The 19940-nt window shown below is 34.7% G+C and overlaps 2 protein-coding genes across 2 annotated transcripts in view; both read left to right on the plus strand.

Annotated features, from left to right (window-relative positions):
* The window catches only part of LOC136041864 (AP-1 complex subunit mu-1-like), a 381890-nt gene that overhangs the window by 166656 nt on the left and 195294 nt on the right, over positions 1-19940 (plus strand). The window lies entirely within an intron of this gene.
* Positions 1-19940, plus strand: part of LOC136041863 (collagen alpha-1(V) chain-like) — a 209722-nt gene that overhangs the window by 142293 nt on the left and 47489 nt on the right. The window contains exons 19-20 of the mRNA XM_065726642.1: positions 1763-1871; positions 8549-8691. Of these exons, the coding sequence (XP_065582714.1) occupies positions 1763-1871; positions 8549-8691 (252 nt within the window). The remainder of the gene's footprint in view (positions 1-1762; positions 1872-8548; positions 8692-19940) is intronic.

The raw sequence follows: 19940 nt of genomic DNA on the forward strand, positions 1-19940 counted from the left end.
ACACAGATATGTGTTTTTTTTGGAGAGGGGAGGGTCTCACTAATGAATTCACTTCAAATATTCTTGGCCATTTGCCCATTTCATAAAATGTGCTTTTTAGGCTTGAAAGGGAAAGAATTGAGTCTATGAGTTATGTTAAAAACTCTTTAAGTCCCAATTTGCGAAAACCAAACGTAACTTATGAAAAACGTAAATGAGTCTCTTTTTTTAGTAACTTTTATTGCATTATCAACTTCTGTTTGATTTATAATCAACAATTTCAGGAATGCTGCTTATGTACGTCGTAGTGATTTGCGCTATGTACGAGAATAATACTGCTGCGGTTAAGGTAGGAAATGAGGTTAGCAACTGGTTTTGTATTAAATCAGGAGTTAAGCAGGGTTGTGTTCTATCCCCCTTTATATGGATCATTTTGATGGACTTCGTCTTAAGGAGCACAGGAAAGGCAATTGGAGACCATGGAATCAAATGGGGAGGAAGAACGCTCCTGGACTTAGATTATGCTGATGATTTAAGCATATTAGATGAAAGTGTGAGCAAAATGAATGAATTTTTAGAGGTTTTACGAGTTCAGGGTGCTAAAATAGGCTTGAAAATTAATGTTAAGAAGACTAAGTCACTAAGGTTAGGAATAAGTGAAGATGAACAGGTGACCTTAGGTAACGAAAAGATTGATCAGGTTGGGAGCTTCAGTTACCTTGGTAGTATTATTAGTAAAGATGGTGGGAGCAGTGAAGATGTTAAAAGTAGAATAGCTAAAGCTCAGGGTGTTTTTTCACAGTTAAAAAAAGTTTGGAAGAATAGAAAGATAAGCCTACAAACCAAGATTAGAATATTGGAAGCTACAGTGATGACAGTGGTCAAATATGGCTCTGAAGCATGGACACTCCGAAAAGCAGATGAAAATTTACTAGATGTTTTCCAGAGAAATTGCCTACGGATTGTTCTGGGTACCCGGCTGACTGACCGTATTTCAAACAGTAGGTTGTACGAAAAGTGTGGTTCAATCCCGCTTTCTGGGGCTATAATGAAAGAAAGGTTGAGATGGCTAGGCCACGTTCTACGGATGAAGGATGACAGATTACCGAAGATTGTCCTTTTTGGCCAACCGTCTGGGGCTACACGGAAAGCAGGTCGTCCTTGTCTGGGTTGGGAGGATGTCATAAATAAGGATTTAAAGGAAATGGGAACTTCCTGGGAGGGTGTAAAGAGGGAGGCTTTAAATAGATTAGGTTGGAGGAGGAGCGTGCGTAGCTGTGTTGGCCTCAGGCGGCTTGGTGCTGCAGTGAGTTATTAGTAGTAGTAGTAGTAGTAGTAATAGAAATTGAAACCTTTTTGTGGATTATTTTAAGACTTAGTTCTTATTTGCCAAAATAAACTCTGAATGATAGTTGATCTAAAAGCAATAAACATTTAAACCTTTTTGAACTTTGGAAAAGGATGTATTGACCTATTTACATAAAAAGGGATCTACATCAGGCCTTATAATAGAACATCATTATGAGACTCTTATTTCAACAGGCTGTAAGACCTACGTTTTTGCTAAAATTTATCTATCATACTTGCGTTTTAAATCAGTTAGCCTATAACCTCCTGACCGTGTAATATTTATATTAAAATTGAGTGAACTCACTTGGAACTTTCTAATAGCATAGTTTCTACTTGATTTGGAAATAAAAAATTAGATGGGAACCAAAATCTATCTTTACTATGTCAACGACGACTTTGACTTTGACCAAACTCGCATTGTTTACTCTTTCAGGGAACCCCTGGACCAGAAGGCCCTCCTGGTGCCCCTGGTGTTTTTGGCCCGCCAGGTCCTACTGGTGAAACTGGGCCTGTTGGTGAGCCGGGAGAACCTGGAATGTCAGGTAAGTCAAATGCTTATTTTTAAATATCATAACATCTAAAATATCAACAAGACTTGCAGGACATTAGAAAATAGAACTCAATTTTGCAAAGGGGTATTTCTAGCGTGCTTACTAATTGTGCCCATGTCCACTATTGGCTAATCTGTGGGCTTCTTGATACCATTTGGTTGTTTTTTCTTGGTACATGATAATCATATGAAATCATGCCCCCAGTCATGCACATGTTTGTTGTTAAAAAAAGGAACATTTTTTTTCCTTTAAGGATTCTTCTTTCACACATTTTTTTTTTCAATTCTTAAAGCATCAAGGAGAATGCAAGCGGAACCTGTTTTATTTAAATGAAAATTATTAAATTATTAAAATAAATTATTAATTAAAACAGATTACTTAAATGAAAACACATACGATCGTAAACATGTCTTTAAAATTTTGGAAAAACAGGCTATTTCACCTTATAGCAGTTGTGCAGTTTTCAGTCTTAAGGGGAGCAGAAAAAAAGGAATATAGGTAAAAAAATCAGCAAAAATAAGCTTAAGAAACATATGGTACCAAGTAATTTAAGAAAATTTTGTTTCCCTTTAAAGCTATGGTAGCTTTTGGGACTCCACATTTTTCTTATCTATTACGCTCATCTATTTACGTCGTAACAATGAAGAAAAGTTGGTTTTATTCTGTGCACTTCCTGATTTTAAAACAAACGAAAGAAAATTTTTTGAGTGCTGTAGTTTTCAGGAAGGATGAAGCCTTAAGAGGATCCAAGGCTTTTCTTTATTTTCCTTGTCCTAAGTACTCTAACGACTACTTTTAAATACTTATTCTTCTCGTTTCTTGCGCAACAAGAGAAAATTCAAAAACTCAAAAATGTTGTTTTATGTTAAATTATGACAAAGCATTTCCCAAGGTCATGTCTATTCTATTATTGCATAAAAAAAAAATAATTAACGAGAAGAGTGAAGTTGAAACTTTGAGTGATAAAAAATATTGCTTCGAATTTAATCTACCAGTATTTGAAACACCAGCTCTAATAAAGTGCTTGTCGTATTTGCTCACATTTGTGGAATTGTGCAAAAAACACTTTTTTCACAATTTCAAGAAATGTCGCAGAATATCACGAGAGCCATTAGTTCCAAAATAAAATTCAAAAGGAAATCTTATATTGTAAAGTACGCAAAAACCAAATACACGCAGGAATAAATTTAAACGTAATTCAAAATCTAAAACCAACAGAAATCACAATTAATTAACAAACGAGACAAAAAACGAAAAGTAATTGTAAAATAGCAGGAATTGTTAAGTATTGTAACATACAATAGTATTTAAGACATACTTAAAATGAGTAGAAACCAACTTAAACAGGAGTAGGTCGTTCATGTTATTATTTAAAAAAAAAAAAAAAAAAAAAAAAAAAAAAAAAAAACCACGAAGAGCAGTGAAGAACTGCATTAAACCAGAAATGAGCAGAAATTAATACAAATAATTTTCAAATCGTAAAACTACCTCAAATTCCAGCAAATAAATAATGAAGCCCATACGAACAGAAATTACAATCCTTTAGTCATTCTCATCCCGGAGTCTACCAGCTTTATAAATTCTCGGAAGGTAGCTACCCTTACTAATATCAGCTTTAGATTAACTCTAGACACTACTAGATGGCGATCTATAGTTTTAATTTAAATGACGGGACTCCTATGTGCAGAAGTATATTGTATCTACTGCTACTATTAGCAACTCGCCGCAACACCAAGCCGCCTGAGGCCAACATAGTTACGCACACTCCTCCATCCCAATCTAATCAGAGCCCAACTCTTTACGCCCTCCCAGGAAGTTCCCTATCCCTTAAATCTTTCTTTGCAACATCCTTCCACTTCAACCGAGGACGACATGCTTTCCTCTTAGCCTAAAACGGTTGGCTGAAAAGGATATGCTTCGGTAGTCTGTCATCCTTCATCCGCAGAACGTCCCCTAGCCATCTCAAACCTTCTCTCATTATAGCCTTAGAAAGTGGGTTGAACCACTCTTTTAGTAGAGCCTACTGTTTAAAATATCCGAGTACTTGAAGTACTTTTGAAGTCACCCGAGTACCCAAAACAATCTGTTGGCAATTTCTCTGGAAAACACCTTGGTCCAGTTTTTAGAGCGCCTATGCTTCTCAGCCATATTTGGCCACTATTACCACTGCAGCTTCCAATATTCTAATCTTGTTTCGAAAACTTATCTTCCTGTTCTTCCGAACTTTTTTCAATTGTAAAAAAAGGACATCCTGAGTCTTGGCTAATCTACTTTTAACATCTTCACTGCTCCCGACGTCTTTATTGATAGTACTACCAAGGTAAATGAAGCTGGCCATTTGATCAATCTTTGCGTTACCCAAAATCACCTTTTCATTTGGACGTATTCCTAGCCTTAGTGACGGAGTCCTCTTAACATTAATTTTCAAGCTTATTCTAGCACCCTGAACTCGCAAAATCTCTTGACATTCATTCATTTTGCTAACACTTACATCTGGGATGCTTAAATCTTCAGCATAATCAAAGTCCAGGAAAGTGTTTCTTCTCCATTTGATACTGTGTTCTCCCATTGCCTTTTTTATACTCCTTAAGACAAAAGCCATCAAAATATTCCATATAGAGGGAAGTAGAACACAGCACGGCTTAACTTCTTTCCTTCCTTAACCGCAGGAGTGTTGCTTTCGTACATAGCACTAGTAACTTTAATGTAAGGATAAGACTTTCACTAAAGCTCTTCTATCAACGTAATCACTTGTTCATAATCTATAAAACTGATAACTAAAGGTGTTTGATAACTTAGGCACTTCTCTATTACTAACCCAAGAGCGAACATCGGGTCAAGACATCCTCTAGCCCTTCTAAAACCGAACTGTTTTTGTCTTATCACTTTGTCTACTGCATCTCTCAGTCTAAAAGTATCATAATGCTAAGTAATTTTTTACCTACAGAGACCAGGCTAATGCCTCTGTAATTACCACACTCTTATCTCCTTTCTTATACAGTGGTTTAACAAGGGTTTTTCTAGAATTGCTAGGTACATCGTCTTTTTCAGAAATCATATTCATAATCTTCAGTACCTTATTTCTAACCTCAGAGCCACCATATTTAAGAAGCTCATTTATCACACAATCAGCACCCGGGGACTTATTATTTTTAATCCTTTAAGTACTGGCGCTAATTCTTCCTCACAAAACAAATCTTCTTTCACATTTAAGTTATTATAGACCTTTTCATTTTCCTCTATATCAATTCTTGCAACTGTATCCCGGTTCACCACATTTTCAAAATGTTCCTCCTATCTCTCTTCAACTTTTTTCTTATCACTGATTGTGCACCTGTTCCTATCTTTAACTAGGGCAAGTCCGGATTGACTATTCCCTCTCAAATTATTAACATGTTGGTACAATATTTTACTATTATACCGTCTAGCTGCATCTGGGCCTACACGGAAAGCAGGTCGTCCTCTTCTGGATTGGGAGGATGTCATAAATAAAGATTTAAAAAGAAATGGGAACTTCCTGAGAGGGTGTAAAGAAGGAGGCCTTGAATATATTAGGTTAGAGGAGGAGCGTGCGTAGCTGTGTTGGCCTCAGGCGGCTTGGTGCTGCAATGAGTTATTAGTAGTAGTATTAGTAGTGGTAGTATAACTCAGATAATTCTTGCACAAGCCTCTTCTCCTCTCTATAAAACATAAAGCTTTTTCATTAATATTCCTAGTTGCGTTCCTAACTTTCTTCCCTAATACACCATTAGCAACTTCACAAATTATTTTCCTAAAATTATTCCAACCATCTTCTACATTGTCAAATTTTAAACCGTCCACCTTAGCATTCATCTATTCCTGGAAAGTTTCTCTCAAATGATCATCCTGGAGTCTACCAGCGTCATAACGTTCTGGGAGGTCAAACTAACCCTAGACGTAACTAGATGGTAATTTTTATTTTCAAATAGCAGGACTCCTATATGCCGTATTATCTTGTATTTATCATGCCACTCTTTGGTTCGCAAAAACATAATCAATAAGGTTAGCTGTGTTACCATCACGTGAATAGCATGTTAACTTATGGGCCATTTAATGACCAAACAATGTATTGATTATAACTAGATTGTTTATACATACAAAATCGCAGCAGTCTGTAGCCATTACTATTTTCTTTTCCTACACCAAGATTACCTAGGCTAGGATACCCTCTGTTCCTATTTCTACCGACCTAGGCGTTAGAACCTTCTAATAAATACATCTTATTTCTACCTGGGATCCCCTGTATTAGTTGTTGCTGAATGTTTTCTACTCCTGCAAGATGAGCTTTCTAAGACCCCTTGCTAGTCCAGTTCAAAACATATGAATTCGTCAGTCAAAATTTTGATACAATAGTTATTTTTTAGCGTCGTATAGTTCAAAGTTAAAAATGTCATATTAATTGAATCATTGAAACTGTTATAGCGTCTGGAAAAATGATGGTTCCCGCCCGTGTGAGCCAGGGGCTAATAAATATTTTGATGTCTGCACAAAGTGTATTTACCAGTTAAGAGCTAAACAGCAGGAATTTCCTGGGATCTTCAGGTGAATATAGGCTATTTGTAATCCTGGGCCCATTCACGCTTGGTGATACTCTTCTATCAACAAGAATCGAGGTCCTGTACAAGCAATCTTAAGACTATTACCTCCTACTCATTATATATTTATGCATACAAATATTACGCTACACTGGGAAGGTTGTCCATTGTAGATAACATAGCAAAAAAATGGGCATTCCTCCCAAAATAGCCCACGAAAACAAACAAACTCAGTAAATTTATCCATTAATCGGAATTCGGTGTAAAGCTGTGTCATTTACAATGCCAAATTTTCTTCAAGGGGCACCTCTCCTCACGGTCACTATATAGCGCTGTTTATAGTCACTGTTCTGGCTAGGCAGACTTGTAAGAGGCCCATCTTGACGCAACTTTGAGGTCTTGGGATTATGTTCTTTCAGAGATAGGGGCGGAGGATGGAGCTCGTGGCAGAGCAGAGATCCCAAACTACCTCATAGTCCCCCAACTTTTTTTTTTATCTGTAAACAACTTTTCGCCCAGTTTTACTTATTTCTGCACAACCCGTACATTTTTTCAAGTCAATTTGTCAATTTTCAAATCAAGTCAGTTTTTTCAAAGATAATTTGCAAACACATCAACTCCCCAACAATTTCTTTCTAAGATGTTTCACACTTATTTATAGTCTCTAAAGGGATGCAATAGCTTAAAGGATCACCTATCTTGTCTCTTGTAAACTTTCTTAGTTTATGCGACTGAGCTATTTAGGAAGGATTTTGTGGTTTTTGCCCAACATGTAGATCTTAGATACAAGATCCGAAGCTAAAAGACAACTCCTATTCTCCCTAAAGTCTCAGAAAAACCTTTGAACTTTTTATTTTTTATACCGGAGATAGATAAATTCAATTTTAACAAAAACTTGCATCATCAGAGAATGTGTGTTTCTTTGATTGAATGGAGCAGAATTTCCTTTTTCGAAGTTTAGAATAGGGCAGTCCCTAAATCTTTCTTAGCATACCTGCTTGAAAAAAGCAGAAATTAGCTGATAGTATTTAGCATTTGTGCAATTTGGCCCATTTGGGAATTCCCTATGATGCCACCTGCACTAATTGACAAGGTTTCAGACAAAAGCAATGTAAAATATGATCGTGTTTTCATTCAAATTTCATAGTCAAACCACAAATGTTTTACATTCCCCGATGATAGTTAGTCCCGTGGGAGAATTTTCTAATCTGGCCTTTTGTGTTTTTGACTGTCATTTGATGCTTAGGCTTGCAAATTAATTACAGCATCAAATAATGATAATAACAAATCATAATTGCAAATAATTGTATAGAGCTACCACATCCTTTTAATCTTGGTCTCTTATCATTTCAAATTAAATTAGTGAACCAGGAACACAACCCATCTAGGACCAACAGTAAGTATAAGAGCAAGAAGAGCTGTCAGTTGAGTGCTTTACCTGTGTCAGGAAAACCGTCTTCCACTCCGATGTGAGCGAAATTTCATCTGTGGAAACCCCCAGGAGAATCCCCAAAGATCTTACATCTAATTTATGCTGGTTTCATCTTGATCTGGGAGCCCCAGCCCCCTTCTCTTTCCATTTTATGGGGCATTTGTGAGAATTATCCTATGTAGACGGTCTTAGTCTATTTAAAAATGCCGTATCCTTTTAAGTCACTCTTCAACGAAAGGGGATGAATTATATGGGGATGAGTTGCGAACTTTCACCCTGGCTGAATGACTTCATCCTTTCTATATTTAATATTAAATGCTCACAAAAATTCTTCCTGAGAGTTGAAAAAAACGTTAAATAACATCTGTGACAATTTAAAAAAAAAAGAGAATAAATTGAAAATCCCGAGAAAATAAGAAATCAAAGCAGTGCATGCTCTAGCTAATTCAAGTAAAAACTAAAGAAGTGGAGTACACAATTAAAGAGCTAATTTTCTTGCGACACAAAGGCCAATGTTGCCAGTTTAATCTTATCCAGAGTTTAATCTGAAGTTTTGTTTTTTTCTTATCAACTGTGCTCATACTGAAGAAATATTGAAACTAAATATTTCTGGGAAAATGTAAATTTCGAAGACAAAACAGTTTCGTATTTAAATTACAGCATTTTATCTACTATTGTAGGTCAACCGGGTGAGCCTGGCCTACCAGGTGAAGCTGGAAAAGAAGGTCCTCCAGGTTTACCTGGACCTCAAGGAAGGCAAGGTACTGTTGGCCCTCCTGGGCTTCCTGGTTTTCCTGGAGAACGTGGACTTCCTGGACTACCGGTATGATTAAAACCTTATTCATTATACAACTGTTTTTAAAATGCTGCAGAAGAAAGGTTTAATGAAAAATTGTCTATGTCATTGAAAAATTGGCAATTGTTAAAAAAAAAGAAAACGTGTGCAATGTTTTAATAAATGGTCGGTCAGAGGCACATATACATAGTGGCCACAAAACTATAGAAAGAATTATGAATAATCTTTAGAATCTACTTGCTATAAATAAGTAATTCTTATCGTTTGGAGGGGTGCCTAGGAATTTTTCGTGGCAGGTGATGGAAATAAATTAGAAAAAAACGAAATCTTAACTTTCATATTTTCCTAGGATTCATTTAGACCGACATTAAGAGGAAATATAGCCCCCTCCCCCCTTCCTGTGCTTAAGAATGGTATCAGGTGAAAAATTATTATTGAATATCGGAACTATTTTTGTTCAAAGTATGATATCTGTTCCCAAAGGTATATTGGCTCCATAATATTTGCTATAAGATGGCAAAGACTACCTCCTAGAGTGGTCGGTTACATGTCACTTTTACATTTTTAAACAAGTAGAATGTTTTTAAAATACAACTACTGTAAGTTTTATACTGTACTTTATTACTTTATTTATACCAAATACTATTTTATACTACAATCTCTACTAATAGCTCATTTAAGTTAGGTTAAGATTGCTAGCTTTTCTGAATTTATGGTTGTCCTAAAATAAAATATGGGCCCAGAAATGTACAAGAAATGTAACGGGCAAACAAGCTCCGTGACTATCGCAGGCAGTGGAATAGCGCTGCCTAAGTAAAAACGAAACGGGCTCTATTCCTTTCTTTCAACAAAGCACTTAGGGCTGGAAAAACCTGTTGTAGGAATTACAGAAAGGGCTTATTCAATTGGAAATCAAAAGTTCTAGTAACCTTATCTAGAGTCAAAAGTGACCGGAGAGCAAGCAGCCTCTTTATCAAATAGATATGTCTTTGAGGATGACAAGACCCCCCACAGGCGTTTGGATAAGGTCTGTAAGTTACGCAATTCATCAGTTGTTTTTACGTAGTCTTATTTGGAAAGGGGGGCATGTTTAATCCTTGGTGTCCAAACAGGCTAAGGGTATCAATGAAGCTTTAGGGGAACTTTGGAGGGGAGTGTGAACCAACTAAAAACCAACGTTGTGTATGCATGTTGTCAAAAGGGAATATCTGATGATAGGTTTGGGGTATTAAGTATGGACTTTCAGGGGATGTTCAATTGTCCAAATGGCAATATGTCTAACCTACTACCACTACTACTGCTGCTGCTTCTACCGCGACTGCAGCTAAGGCCAAAGGTATTAAAGTAAAAAATTCTGGGGATTTTGAGGGTGAAGTTGAACTAAAACAAAACATACTATGTGCATGCAGGCTGTCAAAAGGGCGAAACAGGAACATATTAGGAACAGCTTAAAGTATAACTTGAAACTTATACTTTAATAATACGTTAACAACTAAGTGAAAACTTTGCAACATTTCTACTAATACTTCTACGGCTACCACTATTAAATAATGTTACTACTACTATTTCTGCTACTATATTTCCTACTTCTACTATGGCAAAGAGTATTAAGGTGAATGTTGCAGGGAATGTTGAGGGAATGTTGAACTAAATCAAAGTACACTGAAAGCATGCAAAAGGCAATATGCGTGTACTACTGCTGCTACAGCTATTTCTGCTTTCAGGAAATGTTATGGGTGAATTTGGAACTGAATAAAACAAGCATGAGGGTGGCCAAATAGGTGTATCAGCAATATTTCAGGAAGGGCTTTAAGTTGAAAGTTTCAGGGCATGCAAAAGAGAATGTTGAACTAACCAACAGGTACTATGGATATATTGTTGTTACTACTACTACTACTGCTACTACTATTGTTGCTACTACTGCTACTACAACTACTATTACTACTACTACTACTACTTTAACTATTATTAATACAAATACTACTATTACGACCACTACTGCGACTACTACTAATACTAAAACTACACCCCTATTATAACTAATTCTAGGAATCTTGTGAGGTTGTTGAACTAAATAAAAAAAAACTATTTGGGTACAGGTCATCAAAAGAACTTACCAGCTCTACCCCAGGAACAGCTTAAAGCATTAAGTTGAAACTTCAAGTGCATGTTGAGGGGGGTTTCGATCGATTAAAAGATACTGCCTAACTGCTTGGACAAAGAGGTTGACGCAGCAAATGGGAAAAAATTATGACCATAGAAGTCTATTTGGGCTGTATCTTCTCTTCAAAATGAGACTCCACCTTTTCCCTAAATATTTTTCATCTCTTGGATATCCTTATAACGCTATCTGTCAGTACTGCTACTCTGGAAAGAAGAAGGTTAAACCTGGTGATATAAAGTTAAATTATATATATATATATATATATATATATATATATATATATATATATATATATATATATATATATATATATATATATATATATATATATATATATATATATATATATATATATATATATATATATATATATATATATATATATATATATATATATATATATATATATATATATATATATATATATATATATATATATATATATATATATATATATATATATATATATATATATATATATATATATATATATATATATATATATATATATATATATATATAATTTAATTTATATATATATTATATATATTATTATATATATATATATATATATGTTATATATATATATATATATATATATATATATATATATATATATATATATATATATATATATATATATATATATATATATTATATATATATATATTATATATATATATATATATATATATATATATATATTATATATATATATATATATTATATATATATATATATATATATATTATATATATATATATATATATATATATATATATATATTATATATATATATATATATATATATATATATATATATATATATATATATATATATATATATATATATATATATATATATATATATATATATATATATATATATAATATATATTATATTAATCTTCTTTTATATCTTGTATTTTTTTCCTTATCACCCAAGCACTTCGTATGGAACCAGTTTTCGCAGAAATTTCGCAAGGTGCTTATTCAATCGGAAATTGTTAGTTCTAATACCCTCGTTAAGATTCAAAGGTAATCGGAGGAAACTACCCCCTCCCATGCACCTTTTTTTCCAAGCAAATCCGATGAAAATTTTAAGATGACCATCATGTCAAACATGCTTAAAGGGTCTATATCCATATCTCTGGGGACTAAACCCCCCTCCCCCTTTCAGTTCATACAAATAGACCATTGTTTACAATAATATTTGGTAGCAGGAAGGAGAGGAGGCATGTTTGTCCTTTTGTGTTCAAAAATGGGGCATTCAAATGAAGCCTTAAGGGAATGTTGAGGAATGTGTTGAAGTTAATCAAAATACACTATGTGCATACGGGTTTTTAACAGTGCATATCTTAGGAATGACTTTGGGCATTAAGTTGAAATTTTCGGGGAATCATGAAGAATATGATCAATCTACCAAAAGAAAATTCATATACGCTACTACTACTACTGCTATAACTACTACAACTACTCGTGCTGCAACTACTACTATCACCCTCACCGCTATTGCAAATGCTAATAAATACATTTTCACAATCTATAAAACTGAGAAGTAAGAAAGTGGTTTGCTTCAGATATCTCTCAATTAATAATCCGAGAGTCAAAATTGGGTCGACGTATCCTCGCTACTTTCTAAGCCGGTATTCGCTTGAAAATGTACCTACAGGTTTTCATTATCTATTATTTATTCGTAAAATTTATTATTCACAGGGAAGAGCCCTTGGCTTTTTGTTAGCTGGAACCTAGTAAAGAACCTTTTCCAGGACGTAAGTTCAAAAATGCATAAAAAAAAAACAACTATCAAATGAGAGGCCTGTGGTGATGCAGTGGGTTGGATGTGTGGGCTTGGTAATGATGAACCTTAATATCTCAGCTTGATAGTACGAACCCGGAGTTCGAACCTAACTGTAGCAATGCGCTACAAGCAAGTAACTTAGTAGTCAAGATGTGTCGTTAACCATATACAACTAAAACTATCAAATGAGGGAAAAATGTTATTTGAAGATGATTCAGAAATGATAAATTTTATTTCCCTTAATAGTAATGACCGCCCTTTGGATTCCACGAAGTCTTTAGCCACTACTCTTTTCTTCCTTTAATGAATTAAGATGACGAAGCAGGTTTAACGGCAACCCCCTCAGGGCAAGACACGTGTGTTTGTTACGTAATAGGGAATGTTTTCTAAGATTTGGAGGTGCATGTTACATAATAGAGAATTTTTTCTAACGATGCACGTGTTAATTACGTAATGTTTTCTTTGATTGTTTAAAAACCCGCAAGAGCCAGGAAAAAAGCTTAAGGGCCCCACCAATCCTGTTTCCAGTTATCGTTATGATTAAATACCAACGAAAATCTGCCAAATCAGGATTTCCTTGGCTGTTAGGTCATAGTCGCGTTGATTCTTTAAAAACCTTCGGGGTCCCCTCAAGTGTGGACATGGTACCAAATCTTCATCACCCAATATTTACATGCTTTACAGCCCGTGCCAGCAAACAAGAGATTTTCGTCGCCATATTCTATGGGCAGAACTCTTAGAGGGACTAGAAGTACATTGATTTTCCTAGGAATAAAGCTTTGGTGGTAAACATAAGAAGTACCACTTTCTCCAGGTAACAGAAGTATTACGTGACCCGCTATTATTCTAACGGGGACTGATTAATTTTCTATCGTCTCCGGGGGGTATAAAAACGGATACTGGAATGGAATTCCCATTAGTCTTATATTAGATTCTGAACATACAACAAGGATTTTAAAAATGGATATTTCTGAAAGATACTTACAGGTAAGTTCCTCTGTCTGTATACCCCTTTTCCCCCCAAAAAAATAATAAGATGGGCCTACCCAAATTTGATGTCCTATAACTCTTCATATTGGAATAGCAAATAAAAAACCCTCCCTCCTGCTATTGTATGATTCCCTCAGTGATAAATTTATCTAATTTTTATCATAAAATTTACGCCCCATATTAAGCCGATTTGAAGTGTATCCTAGCCGAACAGTTAAAATTCCATGGGCACCTGTATCAGTTAAACCGTTAATGATAACTTCCATCATGTAAAGGCTTATTTTGTACTGAACAACTAGTCTTGCGATAATTGTGTAAAAGTTTTCTTACTAGCTGGTAAATTTGAATGTTCTGATTTACGAACGTTTCGTAATTTAGAAAATTTTCCAGCTCAAATTTAAGGTGTATAGTATGGGAAAAAATCTTGAATTTTAAAGGAAGGGCTTTTGAATACTATGGTGTTGAAAAATTAATATTGGGGTGTATACAAATCTGAAATATCTAGGATCAGGAGCGCAATATGGAAAACTAGGGTTTGAAATCAAGAAAAATTTAAGCTTTTGAAGAATATGGTGGTGAAAAATTAATATTTGGATGTGCTCAAATTTGAATACGTTAAGTTCAGGAGTTTAATACAGAAAAAAAGTGCTCCAAAATTAACAAAAGGATGGATTTTGGGAAGTGTGCTCGTAAAAAAATTGCTATTGGAGTGTACGCAAATCTAAATTATCTATGTTTAGGAGCACAATATGAAAAAAAGTGTTTTAAAATCAATAAAAGGAAACCTTTCAAAAATTATGCTAATCTTGGAGTGTGCATAAATTAAAATTATCTAGGTTTAGGAGCGCAATATGGAAAACATTGGTTTGAAATCAATAAAAGGAAGCCTTTCAAAAATTATCCTGATTAGAAATTGATATGAGGGTGTACGCGAATCTGAATAAACTAGCTTTTCTTTGAAAACTTTCTTTTATCCCCGTGAGGAGAAAAAATATGGTTGCTAACGTTGATATAGAAGAAGTAGGGTGCTTGAGTTAAATTTAAGTTGGGTTATGTTGAAACTAGATTCAAGCAATTTGGAAATAACAATGACGAAAACTCTTACTATATTATAGAAAAAACAAAAACGCAAATGAAAATATTTTCGATCTGTTTTATTCGCTAATTTAAACTTTTTGTTACATATTGGGCTTACCCCCTTTTAAACCATATTAAGCTTTAAATTCCTCTTAGAGCGAATTAGTTGTGCATCATTTTCTCCCTCCTATAGTTTCTAATCATTATGGTATTTTTTGGAACCCCTATGGTCAAGATGGGTAGGGAGCAGCGAGGCTATTTCTAAAGTCTGACACAAATAAGATTAGCCGTATATGCCCTTTTTATAAAAGCTAATTTCCATGAATGATCAAATCGGGTGTATTTTTCAGTACATTAAAACTAAAATTATATTTATCTTTAAGGAAAATTCAGACCAATACCCTCCTCTGGCAAAGAAGACGAGGATTTTACAAAGCGATGAGAACACGGCCCTCTCAAGACCGTCGGGTCCTTCAAGATTAACAAACCTTGTCTATGCTAAGAATGCCGGCCTTCTACCCTCCACAGCCAAGGTGGTGAAATCGCCGGGACTTCAAGTATTCAGTCCTCGTCGCTGGGCATAAACCATCGAAAGATGATGCCGCATTTGGACATTTGAAATTTATTTTTGGGGTTGAAAGGGAGTTTCCCAAAGTAGATTTTAACTGTTTAAAAAGTAATAACAGTTTAAACCTGTAATACCTAAAGGATAGATGTTTTTGACAGGGGCAACGAATATTTAAAGATTTCGGTTTTTGTGTTAAAGTACGATACAGAGTATGAAGGCGGGGAACTTGAAGATAAAACTTAAAGATGGGTAATTTTCCGTAATATAGCTTAGGGCTTCGTCCTTTGAATCGGTGAAACACTGGGGATGGCTTCTTTGCGCGCCTTCCAGTGAACCCATACAATTTGACGTTTTCTTTCCTCTTCCCAACATTAGTTGGGTTTTAAGTCAAGGGAAGAAGGAAAGTTCACGTCTTTATTGTCCAATATGGCTGTCTAGATTCTACACCTAATTGAAAATAAAACATCACTTGAGACACTGGAAGCGTCATGGGCACTAGTCCGTAAAGACGTTTTCGGGTGATAATGCTATATTGCGGTTCGAGAATTTCCAGTATTCGCTTCTGCAGAGTGACAAGGTGACATTAGACATCGAAGATAAACTCATGAATGTTTGCGATTCAAATAAATAGGATCTTGTTAAAGACATGAAGCTATTGCAGTCTCTTATGGGCATACTCAAAGAGATTCGAGTAATTCCAGGCTATTGGCAGAGGTATTCGAGACATTGGGCGAGGAAGATTGTGTGGGCGCAGCTATGGCTGCACTTATTGAAACAGCCAATAAGTCATTTTTACGAATATGCAACGTAAACTATGCAATGACTGTCGACCAGAGGACATATTTTTCATTAAAAATAAAGATATATGTAGTTTGTGTAAGGGAAAATGTATTAAGATTAGTGGGAAAATGTCAATCCCTTGCCGTGACCATTTAAGTGATCTTATTTGTTCGGGGGGGGATGTAACTTTCCTGGACAGGCACATAAATTTTGTAATTTAAACGTTAAGCATCAATACATTCTACCGGTTTAGATGCACAATTCCAACTATGATTTGAAATTCATATTACCAGCGTTGGCATGTTTTTCAGAAAGATGAAGTTGTAGATGTCTCTTGGTTAGATGGATCTTTTTCATATAACATAATACCCAATTTGAGAAGTTGCTGCTCTTAGAATTCAAATGCTTAAAAATGGTAATACGTAATTAAATCAAATCCGATTTTTGGATTCATATAGTTTTTTTTCCCGAATCCCTTAGTCAACTCATTCAAGGATAGAAAAGTGACGATTTTAATAGTTTCCTACTCCCTAAACAGCACTTTCTACATGATGAAATGCATTATTTATTAACATGTAAGAGAATATACTCGTATGAGCACTAAGCTCCACCTCGAGGCTACGTGAGGAAACATTACCACCCAATGAAGCGTTTTACGAGTCGTTTCACAATCGTCAATGCACTACTGCCGACTATGACTTTGCCAAGAAAGCTTGAGACAAGGGTGGGTCGAAAAATGGGTAGGACCATTGTAAAACGTACCTGACAAGTGTTATATTGACGTTATTGGATATTTCTGTAAAAACACGGACAAACTTTACAATAAATTTGGGTTGGAAAATGGGAAATGGTATCCACATTAGCTATCGAATGGACTTTACCCATTGGTACGATTTCATTTATCCGGAACGAGCGAGGCGTCAGGTCCAAGTTTTTATTCTTAAAATCCAAGACGGGGAGCGACTTGATACTCCACGGTGTGCTTGCAGTTCCGAAGGTGTGATTTGTGCAAACGCGCAATGAGGATATCAAAAGAGTCGGCAAATGGGTGCCTTCACACTATGTAAAGGGAAATTTCAATACGAGTATTTATAGGAACTGTGTAGAAAATAATTTGGTTCCAAGAGCGAAGGTCATGGCGATTCACTCTTTAAAATTTGAAAACTATTCAGTTCGAGTAGATAATAATGCCTTGTTAGCCATATCTGATTAATTCTACGTGAGCAAGGACGGAGTGAGGCTGCTAACTTGCTTCAGATATAGACGTAAGCTTAGAGTACAGACAGCGTTGCGGTCTGGAGAAAGCTCATTAGTTCACTTGTGTGAGGAGCGTCCCTTTTTTCTATCCTTACTTTCAGTATCCAGCACATCTGTGTGGTTCTTCTTGTCGTTTTCTAGCGTTTTATTTATTTATATTATTTATTTTATTTGTGTATATTTATTTATTTTTGTACAAAGCAGAATTGTGGTATTTTAAAAACATGCTTAATTTTATACTATTGTTTTAGCTGTCCTGTTGTGGCGCAGTGGATTTGACCTTAGCTTGGTAATACGGGACCCAGAGATCGAATCACGCTGCAGGAATGCACTCCAGGGCCGACGCAGGGACCTTAGTAGTCAAGAAGCGTCGTTAATTCTTAAATAATAATAAATTATTGTTTTAGCTGCTTTCGACTAACCCTGCCGCGAAGGGCGCCGCATCTTCCTGGCGCCGTTTAAGCCACCGCATCCTCTGGGGGGATCCAGGTGCGTCCGGACCCTCCAGGTGGGACCTATTTCTAAGTGCCTCTTTTAAGTGTTATTTTTTAATGTCCACTGCCTATGTAAATATATACAAGTAACCATGTAAATATATTTTGCAGTGCTTTTATTTCTATAAAAGAAACCATGTGTTATTATTCTCGAGTATTTATTTAACAAATTGAGGTTAGGGTCGGATAAAGACTATTGCACCCGACATAATTATTCATACGTGTACTTGAGGTGTTTAATATTGTTAAACTAAGCTTCTGGTTGATTTTTAATTATTTTGCTGAATCTATTAAAGAAGGGTCGCAGAACATGTTACAGTTTTTCACGGTTCGATCTTATGACGAGACATCTCCGTAACCGTTGTTCTCCACAACCTCTCATAAGAGCGAATGGAATTAATGTAATTAATGCAAAAGAGCAAATTTTAAATCTCAACATACAATCAAGCTACTAATAAACCTTATGGTTACATTCTATTGGATCTTGATCAAAACATACAAGAGGATTTACGTGTGGTGATGGATATTTTTGATAATTAAATTACTTTTTATCTACCCATGAATAGTAAAATTGGTCATTAGTCACCGTCATGACACTGAAGAAACTACATAAAAACATACATTTATTTTCCGTCCTTAGTAATTCAAGACATCAGCTTAGGAAGGCTATGCACAAACTCGGCATCGACAATGATTTCATTAATGTTCTATCTGAGCCTTGTTTAAATTTAAATGAAAGCAACGTTCTACTGTTAACATTTCTTCAGCAACAGACAAAGCAACAGGGTTTACATGTATGTAACCTAGCTTGCAAAAAGAAAGGAAAAGTTTTTAAAAGAAAACGACTTGTTCAAGTGGGTGATAGTTTCTTCTTATGGCTACTCCTGATAATTGAGAAACTTGTAAACACTTTTTTCTAGATGACTAAACCATAAAAATTGATGCTAATCGAATTCGCTCTTTCACCAAAAGAAAACTTTGAAGATAGTCTTGATAAATTTAAAAAGTTGTTAGCATTAAGAAAAGACTTGTTACTATTAAGACAAAAATTTATTGTTATTACGAAAAACTGTGTTGCTATTAAAAAAAAATTACTTAAAAAAACTTGTTTCAATTAATAGAAAATTCGCTATTATTATAAAGAAATTTTTCAGTATTAAGAAAAATCTTATTAGTATTAAGAAAAAACTTATTGCGTTTAAGAAAACCATGTTACTACTAGAAAAAAGTAGAAAAAAGGAGACAAACTTGTTACTATTAGGAAAATGTTTATTATTAAGAACAAAATTTTATTTTTGCTCGTTTCTTTTAGAAAGAGTATGCTAGTATTAAGAAAATTTGTTGCCATTCAGAAAAGACTGTTACTATTATCAAAAAGCTTGCTAAAATTATAAAACTTCTTAAGAAAAACTGGTTACTATTAAGAAATAACTTGTTAGTATTAAGAAACAACTTGTTGCTATTAAGAAAAACTTCTTAGTATTAAAAAAAATTGTTAGTATTAAGAGAAACTTTTTACCATTAAGGAAAAACTTTTGATGTCATCAAAAAACTTGCTTATCTTAAAAATGTCATGTTGCTACTAGCGAAAAAAACGTTACTATTAACTTTTTTTGTGTTATTAAGAAAATTGTTACTATTAAGGAAACACTTATTATCATTCGCAGCAAATTCGTTTGTATTAAATAGATCTTACTACTATTATGAAGAAAAAACGTGTTAGTAGTAAGAAATACCTTGCTACCATTAAGAAAGTTTTTAGTATTAATAAAATAAATCTTAATATTAAAAAAAATGTCAATGCTCTTAGTCTAACGTATGCTCTCTAGACGCCCCACATTGAAAACTTTCTTGAGCAAAAAGGAAAATCCATTATTTAAAATCGGAAGCGAGTCTTAGATTTATCGACAAAAAGCTGTGGTCTTCATGCACAACTATACTTTTTTCTCGATGTTGCAGATATACTTACAGTAAATTTCTCAGCTTTTATGGTGACAATCCTCGATCGAACGACTTTCTAGATGAAAACACTCTTTCCTACATATACAACACAAATTTGAGTGCCCATAGAATGAAATGCTTTAAATATGATTGTGAATTAGTTTCTTCATAAAACTTGTATCTACAAAAGCATGTGTCATTTCG

The sequence above is a fragment of the Artemia franciscana genome, unplaced genomic scaffold (assembly GCF_032884065.1).
Source record: "Artemia franciscana unplaced genomic scaffold, ASM3288406v1 PGA_scaffold_47, whole genome shotgun sequence".
Lineage (NCBI taxonomy): Eukaryota > Metazoa > Arthropoda > Branchiopoda > Anostraca > Artemiidae > Artemia > Artemia franciscana.